Raw genomic sequence first — 16,896 nt, 5'->3', positions numbered from 1 at the left:
TGTTTCTCTCTGGATTTAACGGAAGGGCTCGAAGGGTAGCGGTAATGGTCGGTAAAAGGGTACGCGTCCAGATGGAGAAGGTGGTGGCAGATCAGGGGGGGTAGATATGTGATTGTGACAGGGGTGCTGGGTGGGGGGGGGGGATGTTAGTGGCGCTGGTAAGTGTATACAGTCCCAATTGGGATGATGTGGGGTTCGCAAAGAAGGTGTTTGGGGCCATCCCCGACTTGGACACACACGAGCCGATTGTGGGGGGGGGGGAACTGGAACTTGGTGCTGGAGCCAAGGTTGGACAGATCACGGCCGCGCTCGCTGGTCCCATCAGGGGGGGCAAAGGCGCTGGCTGGGCTAATGGTGGAAATGGGAGGGGTGAACCATTGGAGGTTTCTGCACCCGAGGGAACGGGAGTACTCGTTTTTCTCAGCAGTCCATAAGGTATACTCACGGATCAACTTTTTCATGGTGGGGAAGGCTTTTTTGGCTGGGGTTAGAGGTCGGAAAACTCAGCAATTGCAGTATCAGATCATGCTCCGCATTGGGTGGACATGGTGCTGGAGAAGTGGGTAGCGCAGAGGCCAGGGTGGAAACTGGATGTGGGGCTTTTGGGGAACCAATTGTTCTGTGAGAAAATTGAAAAGGTAATTGAGGAATATGTAGGTTTCAACTGTACGGGTGAGGTGTCGAAGGCAGTTGTCTGGGAGGCTCTAAAGGCGGTGGTGAGGGGCGAGGTAATTTTGTTTGAGCTAGGGTGGACAAAGAGGAGAGGTTGGAGCGGCAGAGGCTAATAGATGAGATGTTGGAGGTAGATAGGAGTTATGCAGAAGATTGGGACCCAGCGAAGCTGGAAAAGAGGAAGGAACTACAGGCGAGCTTCGACCGTCTGTCCACCAGGAAGGCGATGCGCCAACTGAGACAAGCAAGGGGTGCAGTTTATGAACATGGATAAGGTATGTTAGCAGGTCAGCTCCGGAGGGAAGCAGCGGCAAGGGAAATTCTCCAGGTGAGGGATAGGGCAGGGAAGTTGATGGTGACCCTGGAGCTGATTAACAAGGTTTTTGAGGAGTTTTATGAGAGGTTGTACAGGTCAGAGCCCCCCAGGGGAGACCATGAGATGCAGGAATTTCTAGATGGGTTGGAGTACCCGAGGCTTGGGGAGGGAGACAGGGCTACATTAGAAGCAGCGATAGTGGAGCAGGAGATAAAGGATGCGATTGGGAGGATGCAGTCGGGGAAGGTGGCAGGGCCGGATAGGTTTCCGGTGGAATATCATAAACAATTCAAGGATATGCTGGCACCCCTGATGGTGGGGATGTTTGAAGACGCTATAGGGAAGGGGGTGTTGCCACAAACCTTGGGGCAGGCATCGATTTCACTGTTGCTAAAAAAAGATAAGGACCCGGCGGAGTGTGGGTCGTATAGGCCCATATCACTTCTGAATGTGGACGCAAAAGTATTGGCGAAGGTACTGGTGGGTAGGCTGGAGGGGTGCCTCCCGAAGGTGATAGGTGAGGATCAGACGGGGTTCGTGAGAGGGAGGCAGCTTTTTACGAACATTAGGAGGATTTTGAACGTCGTTATGGCACCGGCAGAAGGGAAGGAAACAGAGGTTGTGGCCAGCAGCACGGTTCAATTCTCGTACCACCCTCCCCGAACAGGCGCCGGAATGTGGCGACTAGGGACTTTTCACAGTAACTTCATTTGAAGCCTACTTGTGACAATAAGTGATTTTCATTTCATTTCATTGGACACCGATAAGGCGTTTGACCAGGTAGAATGGGGGTACTTGATGGCAGTTCTGGAGCGGTTTGGGATTGGACCAAGGTTTGCGAACTGGGTAAAGCTATTATATAAGGAGCCGAAGGCGAGTGTCCGCATAAACAACATCAGCTTGAGATACTTTACTCTCCACCGTGGGATGAGGCAGGGATGTCCTATGTCCCCTCTGCTGTTTGCACTTGTGATTGAGCTGTTGGCCATCGCATTAAGAAGTTCGGGAGCATGGAAAGGAATAGTGCAGGGGGGGATAGAGCAGAGGGTGTCCTTATATGCCGACGACTTGCTGCTGTATGTGTCGGAACAGAGTGTGTCGATAGGGGGAATATTGGAGCTACTGCGAGTATTTGGGTCTTTCTCTGGGTACAAGCTGACCTGGACAAGAGTGAGTATTTTGTGGTGTCTCGGCCGGGGGTGGGGGCAGGGGTGGGGGGAGCTGCCATTCCGTAGGGCAGGGACTCACTTTAGGTACCTGAGGGTGCAGGTTGCCCAGGAGTTTGGGGGGGGGACTTCGCAGGTACAATATCACTAGTTTGGTAGGGAGAGTGAAAGCTGATCTGGCGAGGTGGGATGGTCTCCCTCTGTCACTGGTGGCCAGGTGCAGGCAGTTAAAATGAATGTGTTGCCGCGATTTCTGTTTATTTTTCAATGCCTACCGATTTTCCTGCCAAGGGCTTTTTTCAGGGAGATTGAAGGAAGGATTACCTCGTTCATATGGGGAGGGAAGGTGGCCAGAGTGAGAAAGGTGCTGCTACAGAGGGGAAGGCAGGCGGGGGGTTTGGGTCTTCCGAACCTGATGTATTACTACTGGGCGTCGAATGTGGAGAAGGTGCGGGGCTGGGTCAGAGGGGTTGATTCCTAGTGGGTCAGAATGGAGGAGAGTTTATGCAGGGGGTCGGGACTGAAAGCACTGGCAATAGCGCCGCTCCCGATAGCTCCGGGGAAATACTCAGGGAGTCCGGTAATAATAGCTTCATTGAAAATCTGGAGGGATTTTCGCCAACACTTTGGGTTGGGGGCAAGGTCACAGGAAATGCCGATTCGGGGGAACCACAGATTTGAGCCAGGGAGGTGGGATGGAAGTTTTCGGAAATGGGAAGAGAAGGGGATTAAGACGCTAAAAGATTTGTTTCTTGGGGGTTGGTTTGCAGGATTGAGGGAGCTGGAAGCGAAGTATGGGCTGGAGCAGGGGGAAATGTTTAGATACATGCAAGTTTGGGATTTTGCCAGAAAGGAGATACAGAGCTTCCCGGAGGAACCAGCCTCCACATTGCTGGAGGAGGTGCTGACAACAAGGGGACCAGAGAAGGGGGCAGTGTCAGCGGTGTGCAGAGCTATTTTGGAAGAGGATAAGGCACCACTGGAAGGGATTAAAGCAAAGTGGGAGGAAGAGTTGGGAGAGGTTATAGAGGAGGGGGTCTGGTGTGAGGTGCTCCGGAGAGTAAATGTCTCCACCTCATGTACAAGATTGGGGTTGATACAGCTGAAGGTGGTACACAGAGCACACCTCACGAGGGCAAGGATGAGCCGATTCTTTGAAGGAGTAGAAGATGTGTGTGAACGTTGCGGGGCGGCCTCGCTAATCACGTTCATATGTTTTGGTCCTGCCCAAAGCTAGAGGATTACTGGAAAGAGGTTTTTAGGGTGCTTTCCAAGGTGGTGCACGTGAAACTGGACCCGGGCGGCCATATTCGGTGTGTCAGACTAGCCAGGGTTGGAAATGGGTGCGGAGGCAGATGTTGTAGCCTTCGCCTCGTTGATCGCCCGAAGGCGGTTCCTGCTGGGATGGAGAGCAACCTCCCCACCCTGTGCCCTGGTGTGGTGGGGGAACCTGTTGGAATACTTGATCCTTGAGAAGGTTAAGTTTGAACTGAGGGAAAGGATGGAGGGGTTCTACAAGTCATGGGCATTATTCATTATGCACTTTCAAGAACTGGATAACACTGAACATTAGTTGGGGGGGATGGGGGTTGGGGGGGGGGGGGGGGGGGGGGGGAGGGTGTCTGTGTGTATTAAGGGTGACTATGGATAATCCCGGATTCCTTTTTGTCATTTGTTTATGTAAACATGTGGGCTGATAGAACATAGAACATAGAATATAGAATATAGAACACAGAACAGGCCCTTCGGCCCTCAATGTTGTGCCGAGCCATGATCACCCTACTCAAACCCACGTATCCACCCTATACCCGTAACCCAACAACCCCCCCCTTAACCTTACTTTTTTAGGACACTACGGGCAATTTAGCATGGCCAATCCACCTAACCCGCACATCTTTGGACTGTGGGAGGAAACCGGAGCACCCGGAGGAAACCCACGCACACACGGGGAGGACGTGCAGACTCCGCACAGACAGTGACCCAGCCGGGAATCGAACCTGGGGGTTGTTTGGGGGTTGGTGGGAGGATGGGTTTGTTGTTATTGTTATGGGGATTGATATATTTGTTGCTGATTATTGTTTATTGTTGGTGGGTGTAAATTTGGGAGAAAATAGGAAAAAGGAGTAGAATAAAAATATTTTTTTTAAAAAGATAAATGTCAAATCAACCAGAAAACCCGGAGATTAATTTATTAGTAAAGATCAGTTGTGTTGCAATTCAATCTAATCTGTTCAACAATTGTTTCAAAAGAGCACCCTCTAATGCAGGGTTTTGCAAACTCAAGGTCGCGACTCCTGGGTGGGACATTGAGCAATCGTTCCCGCCGCTCCTGCGGTGGTCCCGATCATGGGAGAAACTCCACACAGGCGCTACCGACATTTACATGGAGAATTGTGGCTGCTGCCGCCTTTTAAATGGAGATACAGATTAGGTTGCATGGAGTCTTCCGGCCAGAAGTGGCAGCAAAGTGTAGGTCACGTACCCTGCACATGGAATACATGAAACGCCATACAGGAACATGCATTTGCCGCCAAAGCAGGGAGAAGAGTTGCTTTGATTTGGCAGCTGCTGGCAAGCAGGTCAAGTGAACTGTGAAGATAAATGTTTTTTTTAAAAAAGGAAGAGACGGCCAAAGACTAAAGTAGGCAGATTACCTATTGGACAAGATCGCTCAGCCAAATCTGCTGGAGAGAACTGCTCAGGAGAATCCGGGCAGTGTTCAGAGCTCAAGAGCCTCTGGTTAATGGCCCTAGAAAAAGAAACTTAACTTGGAACAAAGGAATATAAAGATGATTTCTTGATGTATGGTTTTGTTAATTGTGACAATGCAAATAAGGAGGCAAAGCCCATATGTGGTTCTATGCAGGGAAGTACTGGCAAATGAGAGATGTTTCAGAATTAGAAAGAGAAGTGGTGTATGAAAAATTCCTTTTGAGTTTGAGACCCCAGAGTCAGTTAACAACTCACATCGGACTCTAAATTAAAAGACTGTGCTGCTGCAGCTTGCCTGTGATCTCACATTATAAACACTCCAAAAGCCCATAAGGCTGGCAGCTTTCTGGAGTAGCATCTCCCAGGAGTATCCAGCGCTGAGTAAAACATACATTTTGTTGCTATTGCTCTTCACGACACCCTACATGTGTGACGTTAGATTTTTTGTTTTCATAAAGATGAAGAAACTGGCTGAAGTCTGCACTTGGTGTGCACATTGTCCTCTGCTCCTTTAAACCTAATTCAAGTGACATTAGAACATAGAACATAGAACAGTACAGCACAGAACAGGCCCTTCGGCCCTCGATGTTGTGCCAAGCCATGATCACCCTACTCAAACCCACGTATCCACCCTATGCCCGTAACCCAACAACCCCCCACCCCTTAACCTTACTTTTTAGGACACTACGGGCAATTTAGCATGGCCAATCCACCTAACCCGCACATCTTTGGACTGTGGGAGGAAACCGGAGCACCCGGAGGAAACCCACGCACACACGGGGAGGATGTGCAGACTCCGCACAGACAGTGACCCAGCCGGGAATCGAACCTGGGACCCTGGAGCTGTGAAGCATTTATGCTAACCACCATGCTACCGTGCTGCCCTAAAGGACATTGAAGGGCAAAGCAGGTTCCCCTTTCACATTAAAAGATAAGCGAACGTGGTGTGTGTCGTGAAGGTCAGTCGGCATGTATCCCGGGGAAAATAGTTTGAAAAACACTGCTCTAATGTGACATTTTCCTTCTATACTAGCCACCCTGCAGGAATCTCCCACAAGGAGGATCATTTGGAGCTAAATTTGGGCTGTTTCGTAATGTGGACAAGTATATATGAAGAATGAGTTGAAGATATCGACCTAGATTTTCATCCTTGAGATGTGTAGCGGGTGTCAGGAAGATTCGCAGTGTGGCCTGTCCACCTTGGGATAAAATGCTTGCAAGGATGGGATTTAATTTGGGATGTGGGAAGGGTGGGTGGAGTGGTGGCAGTGTGCAGGCTGTCGTTGGGCTAGCTGTCCCTCCACCCAGACCCAAGACCCTGTTGCTTGTTATGCTCTCTCCTTAATTGGCTTTGTTTATGGCGGTTAATATGGTCACCGTCCTTAATTCTAATTATGTTTGCTCAAGAGTCGCCAGGTATCTTTTCGATACCGCCACAAGGTTCAAAACCGAATACTGATCAAAGACTCAATACACCAGTTAGTAAGTTCAAAATCAATACTCATTTATTTACACACAGTCAATTATACTCATGCACACAGCGCCGAGGTCCCAGGTTCGATCCCGGCTCTGGGTCGCTGTCTGTGTGGAGTTTGCACATTCTCCCCGTGTTTGCGTGGGTTCCGCCCCCACCACCCAAAGATGTGCAGAGTAGGTGGATTGGTCACGCTAAATTGCCCCTTAATTGGAAAAAATTAATTGGGTACTCTAAATTTATTTATTTTTTAAATAAAATAAAAATTATACTCATGCACAAACTCTACTAACTAAACTATCACTACTACTAAAAGCCTATACTTAGCTCCGGGTGCCCACTCAGTCAGAGGAACAATGGCCGTTGTCCGGTTCTGAGGTTGCTGGCATCGAACTGGTATAGAATAGTAGCTAGGAGCGTCTATCTCGTAGCGTGCGGTGACTTTGGACTTACTTGTCTGGTGCAGCTGCTAGGCAGGTCTCTCGCTGCTGAGAGCTAAGGCCAAGAAGAACGATTCTGTCTTGGGGGCTTCCTCTTATACCCCAAAGAGGCTTTGCGCCCTTTTGGGCGGGCCTTGAACTTGGCCCCAATTAATTGGACCATGTCCTAATCATCGGTATTGATTTCCTCCAATAAAGGGGTGGCTGCCCTGATCGCTGGGCGGGCCCTAGGTGACCGTTCGCCTGCTTTGTTTCAGTCTCCTCTGGCGCCGGGGTGTCTGCTTTGGTATCGTTTGCTTAACTGTTTCTCTTTTGTCCCCGGAGATAGCTCATTAGTATGCTAATGGTTTGGCAGTATTGGTCTTGTCTGGGAGCTGCAAACTTCAATCCACAGACAAACCTTGCACCTGCTTGCTTTCTCAGCATTGTCCATTTTTCCCTTCATTCTCTGCAAGTGTCCATTTTGTAATCGGGACGTGGCCCCTCATGCCCCCTACTCCAAGCGGTGGCACAGCCAAGCCCATAGAGCCATTATACACTGTATAGAAGCAATGAACCTTACAGGGACAATAGAATTTTATTTTTTTTAAGCCTTTATAAAGTCACCCATTCATAACTTTCCACAAAGTTAAAATAAAAGTTATTTTACAACTGGGCTATAAAAATGTTAATCGTCCTGACGCTTTAAAGTTTCAACAGCTGAAATTGAAAACATTTGAAACCTCTATTTTGTGTAAATAAGCATTGACAGCAGAGATCAGACTGCTAGAGTTGCCAATCAAGTGATGTTTTCTCTGGGGCTCTAATGTTTTAGTACTCGTTGCCTTGGCTCTCAGAAAACACATATTGAGGCTTGGCTAAAAGACCAGAAATCCATTAGACTGTTGAAACACCTGAGCCCCAGAGAAAAAATGCTCGATTGAACTTATCGTTTAAAAGGCTCCTTCACACAGACTGTAGTTCTTGACACCTTTGAGGTACCATGAATTACAACAGTTGGCCCAACTCCATGGACATGCCTAATTGCATTACAGAACCGGTCAGGTCAGGAGGACTGGGTGTGGGTTCTCAACCTGAACCAGCCTGCATCCTTAAAAGGCCCTAGAGAAAATCAGAAATCCCAGGAATAGGTTCAGGAATCCCAGAATCAGGTCCAGGCCACCATTTTTAAAAGGGCTCCCACGTTATCAAGACTCAATGAAAATCCAGGCCTTAATTTCAACTGAAATTGAACTTTTCATTACACCCAAGAAACCTCATCCCATCAGTCGAAGTTGAATACAAACTAATATCCCAAAAAGTAATAGGGTTGTGTCTAACCATATGTTTTCTTCCCCGCTTATCATTTAGTGGAGCCTAAATGGGCTTGGCACCCTGTTGAGCCCACAGCTGAATGATACACCTTATATCCTATCCATCAAGATAGTCGACTGCCTTCCTCTGCAACGTAAGCGGCAGATACTTCCATGCCAGAGAGGTGCTCCTGAGCCACACCAAGAGAGACTTAACACAGTTGACCTCCACGGTGCAAATCATCCCATGAGACAACCTATCTATTTACAACCTTTGCCTACCTCTGTCCTTGCCTTCGTCACACTGCCAATCCTTCATCATCTTTAGTCAGCTTTCCCAACACTTTCCTTGTTGCCCCTCCAACCTCAAACCACCATAAATGTTAAATTCTCCTAATCTCTGCCCCCGACCCCTATCAAGTCCACTTACTATCATCTTCCCATTGCCCACGATGACTGCCCATCCCTCGACATATCAAACTTAAACTTTCAAATGCAAAGCTCTTCACAGCCTTGCCTCACCCTAGCTCTGGTTCCCCGATCTGGCCTTGAAAAATGATTCTCAACGTGAAGATTCAGTCAATCGGTTAACTCCCTCCCTCAAAGGCTCAAAGCTTTTTCTCTTCTGTGGGTGGCTTAGGAGATTTTTTAAACATTGTTAGAGCTCCCCAAATGCCAGTCACTGTGGTTGTAGTGAACAGTTGATGGGGTTTTTTTTCTGGCTGTATAGTGTCCGTCCAGCATTCCAACTTGGTCCGCTGCCAGAAAACAAGGCAATGGTTTGATTTATTTAAAAATTGTGCCCACGGTTATTTGATAGTACATAGATAGATAGAACAGTACAGCACAGAACAGGCCCTTCGGCCCTCGATGTTGTGCCGAGCAATGATCACCCTACTCAAACCCACGTATCCACCCTATACCCGTAACCCAACAACCCCCCCCTTAACCTTACATTTTAGGACACTACGGGCAATTTAGCATGGCCAATCCACCTAACCCGCACATCTTTGGACTGTGGGAGGAAACCGGAGCACCCGGAGGAAACCCACGCACACACGGGGAGGACGTGCAGACTCCGCACAGACAGTGACCCAGCCGGGAATCGAACCTGGGACCCTGGAGCTGTGAAGCATTTATGCTAACCACCATGCTACCGTGCTGCCCCACAGCAGATGCAGACAGTGTTTTGGAATCAACCCTAGCAATGTCAACTGGGTGGATCCCCACAGCATCAGCTACTTGAATCTTCTATTTGAAGTGGACTGTGTAACTCAAGATGCAATGTAAAGCTTAAACAATTTTTTTTTTTAAATTTAGCGTACCCAATTATTTTTTCCAATTGGGGGGCAATTTAGTGTGGCCAATCCACCTATCCTGCACATCTTTTGGGTTGTGGGGGCGAAACCCACGCAGACACGGGGAGAATGTGCAAACTCCACACGGACAGTGACCCAGGGCCGGGATTCGAACCCAGGTCCTCAGCCCCGTAGACAACAATGCTAACCACTGTGCCACCGTGCTGCCCTAAACAATTTTAACACTGGTGGAAATAAATAGATTTTAAAAAAGTGACAAATGCTGAAAGTAAAGAATAAAAACCAAAATATTCTCAAAATCTGTATTAACAAGTCTTTCTTTTGCGAGGTAGGAGTGTAGTACTAGAAATGACTCTGATAACTGCTGGATTGTCATAAAAACCTAAATGGTTAATTATTATCCTTCAAGAAAGGGACATTTACATTCCAGAGTCCTTCCTGTTATTTCCTTTGTTCCCAGTTATTATATTTTGACCGTTTTAGTCTGTGGAACCGTAATCGGGATGTGCCTTTAAGCAGAAGATTCAAAGTTGATACAACCTGCTTGCCAGGACATTGTGTTCCCAGGTTTTGTATTTTGGAAAGGAAAAACCAGACTCTTTGGCACCAAGTGCATCTTAGGAATCAGGTTGTAGAAGAAGTTGGTTCGATTGGTTAACTGGCAACCGGTAGGTTGGCCGGAGACAATGTTCTGCCTGACAACAGTTAATGATTGGTTCCTGCGTGATGCTTTTGGAGAGAACTTAGCAGAAGTGTTAAGATCATGGAAGTGAAAGGAACGCTCTCTCTCCCACTTGCTGAAGTGAAAGACTGTTCTGTTGTTCTGAAAGCAGTGAGTTCCTGACACATTCTTTGCTGTAAACCTGATATGATACTGAGTCTGGAGATAAGGACCTGGATTCAATCCCAGCACCAGGTCATTGTCCTTGTGGAGTTTGCACATTCTCTCCGTGTCTGCGTGGGTCTCGCCCCATGGACGGACAGACAGAGGAGGGGGGGGGCAAGTTCGGAAGGGGGTTTGGGAAAGGGGTATTAGATAGTCAGTTACATTTTCTGTCTGTTCAATCATAATACTGCGCTCACTTTCCCTGTTGCTCTTCGCCTTGGCGATAGATCTGCTGACAATGGCGCTTAGGGCATCGAGGGACTGGAGGTAGAATGAGTGGGGGGGGGGGGCGTCAAGCACAGGGTCTTATTGTATGCGGGCGACCTGCTATTGTATATTTTGGACCTGGTGTGCCGAATCGGAGGCATCATGGGGATCCTGGGGGAGTTTGGCCGGTTCTCGGGCTACAAATTGAATATGGGAAAAAAACAAGGTGATCCCGATTAAGACTAGAGGGTAGGAAAGGAGATGAGTGGGAATTTCCGTTTAGGGTGGTGGGGACGAGTTTTAGATATTTGGGTATCTAGCTGGCGTGGAGCTGGGCGCAGTTGCGCAAGATGACCCTGTCTCGGTTGGTGGAGCAGATGAGGAAGGACTTTAAGAGGTGGGATGCGCTGCCTCTGTCGCTGGCAGGATGGGTGTAAACAGTAAAAATGACAGTGCTGCCAAAGGTGAGGGAATGGGCTGTGGGGGAAGGGTCGGTGTGGGGATGGATGGAGACGGAATTCGTGTAGAGGTATGGGGTTAAGGGCTTTGTTGTTGGTGCCTTTACCGTTCTCGCCGGACAGATACTAAGAGCCCAGAGGTGGTGTCAGCCCTGAGGGTGTGGGGGCAGTTCTGGGAATGGAGAGTGCCTTAGTGTGGGCGCTGATTTGTAACAACTATAGGTTTGCACTGGCGAGGCAGGATGTGAGGTTTAGCGGGTGGTGGCAGGCGGGGATTAAGCGCTTTGGCGATCTGTTTATAGGGGACAGTTTCGGGGTTAGAGGACCTGGAGGAAAAATAGGAGTTTCCCGAGGGAATGGCTTCAGGCACCTGCAGGTTTGGGACTTTGTAAGGAGAGAGGTGCTGTCCTTTCCTGGGCTCCCGCCCCTGGGATTGCAGGACAAGGTCCTGTCGAAGGACAAAATAGGCGAGGGGAAGGTGTCAGGTGTCTATCAGGAGTTTTTTTTTTAAATAAATAAATTTAGAGTGCCCAATTCATTTTTTCCAATTAAAGGGCAATTTAGCATGGCCAATCCACCTTCCCTGCATATCTTTGGGTTGTGGGGGTGAAACCCACGCAAACACGGGGAGAATGTGCAAACTCCATACGGACAGTGTCCCAGAGCCGGGATCGAACCTGGGACCTTGGTGCTGTGAGGCAGCAATGCTAACCCACTGCACTACCGTGCTAGCTGTCGAGAAGGAGTTGATGGAGTGGGAGGGAGCCCTGGTGGATATATTAAGATGTGGGAGGAGGAGCTGGGAGGGGAGGTGGGGACCATGACGTGGGCAGAAACCTTGCAGAGGGTGAATGCGACCTAGTCATGTGCAAGGCTAAGCCTCATCCAGTTCAAGGTGGTACTTAGGGCTCTTATGCCGGTAGTGAGAATGAGCAGGTTCTTTGAAGGGGTAGGGGATAGGTGTGGCCAGTGGGCATGGGGGCCCGCGAATCACGTCCATCTGTTCTGAGTGTGTCCAAGATCAAGGGGGATCTGGCTGGGGTTTTCAGACGTGATGGCCAAGGTGGCGATATTCGGGGTGTTAGAAGACCCTGGAGTCTAGGGGGTGAGAGAGGCCGATGTTCTGGCCTTTGCCTCCCTGATAGCCACGAGATGGATTTTGCTCGGGTGGCGGGACTCGAAGCTACCGAAAGCAGGAGTGTGGGCGAGTGAACTGGCAGAATTGCTGAGGCTGGAGAAGGTTAAGTTCACCTTGAGGGGGTCGGCAGATGGGTTCACCCAGAGGTGGGAACAGTTTATTGATTTCTTTAAGGTGGTTTGGTGGATCAGCAAGGGGAGGTAGGGGGGGTATGGTTGTTCTTCTGATTCTAATAATAATAATAATTTTTACTAATGTCACCAGCAGGCTTACATTACACTGTACTGAAGTTACTATGAAAATGCCCTAGTCACCACATTCCGGCGCCTGTTCGGGTACACAGAGGGAGAATTCAGAATGTCCAAATTACCTAACAGCACATCTTTCGGGGGTTGTGGGTGGAAACCAGAGCAGCGGGAGGAAACCCACACAGACACGGGGAGAACGTGCAGACCCCACACTGACAGTGACCCAAGTGGGGAATCAAACCCGGGCCCCTGGTGCTGTGTAACAACAGTGCTAACCACTGTGCTATCGTATGAAAATGCCTTGAATAAAAATATTTTTTTTAAAACAACCAGATTTTACTTGCATATCTTGGTGCAGCATACTTGGAGAGAGAAACTTTTTTTTAGGACCAAATTGAAAACCTTCTGCTCAGCTTAGAGCCCTGGAAGCAACTACTTTGTCCAGACAGACGTGGCCCCTCTCCATTAGCTCCATCAGCACTCAAAGCTCACAGCATTCTTTTGGCTCACGTTACGGGATGTGCCCTGAATTGTCTAGCCAGGTTCAAACTGTTACAACATTACATCAGCTCTCTCTCTACAAACAGGTAAAATGGCTTTTCGTATCTCTTAGCAAAACACTTCACCTGCAAAAATCACTGATTACCTCACTTTTAATCACAGCTCCAGCAGACATACAGTCTGTAACCATTTTAACCTAGGTTTTACTAATGTTTCTGCAAAAATACAAACTATAAAGTATAACAATTTCTTATAGTCATCATAGTGAGCAGAGTGCATCTGTGAATGCCACATGCTGTTGAGCTACTGGCCAATTACTTGGTATCGCTCAGCTGTTATGCATTACTGCAACTTTGATGGATTGAAATTAGGAAGGCTAGACAAACCGACTTGCGTAAAAAATGAATCACGAGTTATTCCACAATATGCATCATTGGAACTGCTCCAGGTATCACAGACATGAAATAGCAGGTTTCCAAGAAAGGGTAGCACACCACAGAGAGGCCATTTGGCCCCTATTGCCTAAGCCAACACTTTGATGGAGTTCTCTAATTAGTCCCGTTTCCCTGATGTTTCTCCATAGCCCTCCAATATTTTCCCTTTTTGATTACTGTACATATCCAATTCTTTTTTGAAGATTACTAATAGGTCTTTTCGCACCACACTTTCAGGCAGTGAATTCAAGATCATTTTTTTTTCATTTAGAGTACCCAATAATTGTTTTCCAATTAAGGGACAATGCCACCTAACCTGCACATCTTTAGATTGTGGGGCTGAGACCCACGCAGACACAGGGAGAATGTGCAAACGCCACACAGACAGTGATCCGGGTCCTCAGCACCATAGGCAGTAGTGCTAACCACTATGCTGTCCTGAATTCCAGATCATAACAACCATAAAGCAAAGATATCTCCTACTTTTAAACAAGACACTAAAGAGTAACCTTGAACTGTTCGATAGTGGCAACGAGCATTTTTGCTGAGAGAGAAGATAAAGAAGTCAGTTTGATCTGAACAGGATTGGACAGTTTGTTATAAACCTACTGGAGGAACTTGGGTTGTACAGGTTTCTTTTTTTTAAAAATTTAGAATGCCCAATTCATTTTTTTCAATTAAGGGGCAATTTAGCATGGCCCATCCACCTACCCTGCACATCTTTTGGGTTGTGGGGGGTGAAACCCACACAAACACAAGGAGAATGTGCAAACTCCACACGGACACTGGGCTGGGATCGAACCTGGGACCTCGGCGCCATGAGGCAGCTGCGCTAACCACAATGCCACCGTGTTGCCCTTGGGTTGTACAGATTTCTTATCTAAAGGCACAGAAGACAAAAGTAAGACGGTAATGTTAAATTTGAATAAGACCTTGGGTACAATTACTTTATCGCATACAGCTTTAGGAATCCCACTAAAGCAAGGACATAAAAACAAAGGAAAAAGCTCAGTAAAGGCTCATGAGCAAGTTGCCCGATGAGGGATAACAGTCACAAAGAAAGAGACTGAAGAAGCAACAGAGATCATTAAGATTATGAAAGGTTGTGACTGTCACTTGGCAAGATAGTAACAAATTTTAGATAATCACAATTAAATGGAAGTGATTTGTTTTACAGAGAGAGGGGGGCTTCCTGGACTGAGAAACTATTTGCCACAAATCATTGCTGAATTAATAGTCTCCAAAAAGGTCAGGTAATTTCTTAAGAAAGAAAAAGTGCACGAGGAGCCAGCAGGATCTTTGAATTGGAGCAGGTGTTTTATGTGAAGAAAATACTGGCAAAGATTAGATTGGGGTGGGAGTGGCGTAGTGGCATTGTCACTGGACTAAGTAATTCACAGACTCAGGGTAATGCTCTGGGGTCCTGGATTTAAGTCCCACCATTGTAGATGGTGAGATATGAATTCAATAAAAATCTGAAATTAAAAGTCTAATGATGACCATGAAACGATTGCCAATTTCACAAAAACCCATCTGGTTCACTCATGTCCAGGGAAGGAAATCTGCCACCCTTACCCGGTCTGGCCTCAATGCGACTCCAGACCCACACAGCAATGTGACTGACTCTTAACTGCCCCCCCACTGAAATGGCCCAGCCAGCCACTCAGTTCAAAGGCAATTAGAGATAAGCAACAAATGCTGGCCCAGCCAGTGACGCCCACATCTCAAGTACAATTTTTATTTGGACTGTCCTGTGCCAGATATTCTGTGATTTTATAAGTATCTTAAGTCAAAGTCATGCTTTTCCTTTCTAGGCAGCTGTCAATATAATTCATCTACAAAATAAGGTTTGGTAAATAATGCAGCTCACCAGACAGGCAAGCTGTAGTGTCCATCCACTTTAGCAGTTGCCCTGTGCTCAGCTCCCCGCGGTGGTTGGCGTGACATGGCAGGATAAGTTGACTCATTTTTACTTCCGTTGGGTTAGTGTATACATCCTCGGTTTTCCAAATAAAGAGTGGCTCCTCGACCAGCTCCGATTCTTTGGTTTCGGCCATCATTCACATAAGAATCCTAGGAAGGGGGCAACATTTGCAGGATCAGCTAGGTTTCAGGAAAATATACAGTAATGAGGCACAACAATAACAGTACTCCGGGATCCCAGTAACAGGAGACGACAAACATGAATTCCAAGGGAATACAGAGGGCACCAGCACCAGAACGCTCCAATGTTCATAATCAGGTCATTTCAATTGCCGTAATCTTTTGTATTTGTCAAGTTGAGAAAGGAGTTTGAAGGGCAATGGCCAAGGTGTACAAATTGCCAGATTTGAAACTAGGGTGGGAAAGTAGGTGAAGTGGGCAGCACGATGGTGCAGTGGGTTAGCCCTGCTGCCTCACGGCGCCGAGGTCCCAGGTTCGATCCCGACTCTGGGTCACTGTCAGTGTGGAGTTTGCAGATTCTCCCCGTGTTTGCGTAGGTTTCGCCCCCCACAACCCAAAGGTGTGCAGGTTAGGTGGAGTGGCCACGCTAAATTGCCCCTTAATTGGAAAAAATGAATTGGGTACTCTTAAATTTGTTTTATAAAAGGAAAGTAAGTGAAGGAAATTAAGAAATGGGGGCAATCGGATATTTTAAAAGCCTTTAGATGGTCAGAAGGAGGAAGATAGAAAAATGTCAGAAAATCCACAGGTGACAAATCTTGGGAAAGGATGACTCAAGAGAAAGAGACCATGGAAACAGCTTTGATTTCAGTATTGTGAGGCCACAGGCAGCACTCAGAGTGCATTAACTGCAGCTTTGGCGGAAAGAGAGAAAACAGAATCAGGGGAGCATTGACCAAATGCTAGGTCGTGTTTTTATTACTAAGGCTGCGGTGAACCACTGTGTGCACCTGTATTAGGGGATGTAAGGTAGGACCTGTACTACAGGTTCGCCGGTAGCCCGTGCTGGCTAGCTCCGCCCACAAGGAGCTGTATAAATATACGTGTCCTCCTCCTGATCAGCCATTTCGCCAGCTGCAGTAGGAGGCCACGCATCTGACTGTAATAAAGCCACAGTTGTACCCAATCTGAGTCTTTCGTGCAATTGATCGTGCATCAACTTATTACAGTCAGATTTACTAAGAGATGGATATCAGAATCAAACCAGATCGCCTGCAGCTGGATATGCACTCGCCCGACGCCAGAAAGGACTTTAATCACTGGCTGGCTTGTTTTGAGGCCTACATCAACTCTGCGAACCCCACGCCGACGGAAGTTCAGAAGATTCAGGTTTTATACTCCAGGTTGAGCTCCAACGTGTTCCCGTTGATCCAAGACGCCTCGAGTTACGCTGAAGCGATGGCACTCCTAAAAGAGAACTACGCACAGAAAGTAAACGCACTCTTCTCCAGGCACGTACTCGCCACTCGCGCTCAACTCCCTGGTGAGTCGATCGAAGACTTCTGGCAGGCTCTAGTCCCATTCATACAGGACTGTGACTGTCAGGCCGTTACAGTCACTGAACATTCCAATCTCCTCATGCGCGATGCATTCGTAACGGGGATTGCGTCGGACCCCATCCGACAACGACTGCTGGAAGGGGCCACACTCGACCTAACGGAGACAAAAGCTTTAGCGCTCTCCATGACG

The 16,896-nt window shown here is 47.8% G+C and overlaps 1 protein-coding gene across 3 annotated transcripts in view; it reads right to left on the bottom strand.

Moving 5' to 3' along the window:
• acot11a (acyl-CoA thioesterase 11a) overlaps window positions 1–16,896 on the bottom strand; it is a 130,942-nt gene that overhangs the window by 90,241 nt on the left and 23,805 nt on the right. For all 3 annotated transcript variants that reach the window (XM_038794732.1, XM_038794733.1, XM_038794734.1), the window contains exon 2: window positions 15,134–15,336. In XM_038794732.1, coding sequence (XP_038650660.1) covers window positions 15,134–15,323 — 190 coding nt within the window. In that variant the 5' untranslated portion in view covers window positions 15,324–15,336. The remainder of the gene's footprint in view (window positions 1–15,133; window positions 15,337–16,896) is intronic.

The sequence above is a fragment of the Scyliorhinus canicula genome, chromosome 4 (assembly GCF_902713615.1).
Source record: "Scyliorhinus canicula chromosome 4, sScyCan1.1, whole genome shotgun sequence".
Classification (NCBI taxonomy): Eukaryota; Metazoa; Chordata; class Chondrichthyes; order Carcharhiniformes; family Scyliorhinidae; genus Scyliorhinus; species Scyliorhinus canicula.
This window is presented reverse-complemented; position numbering and strand designations above follow the sequence as displayed.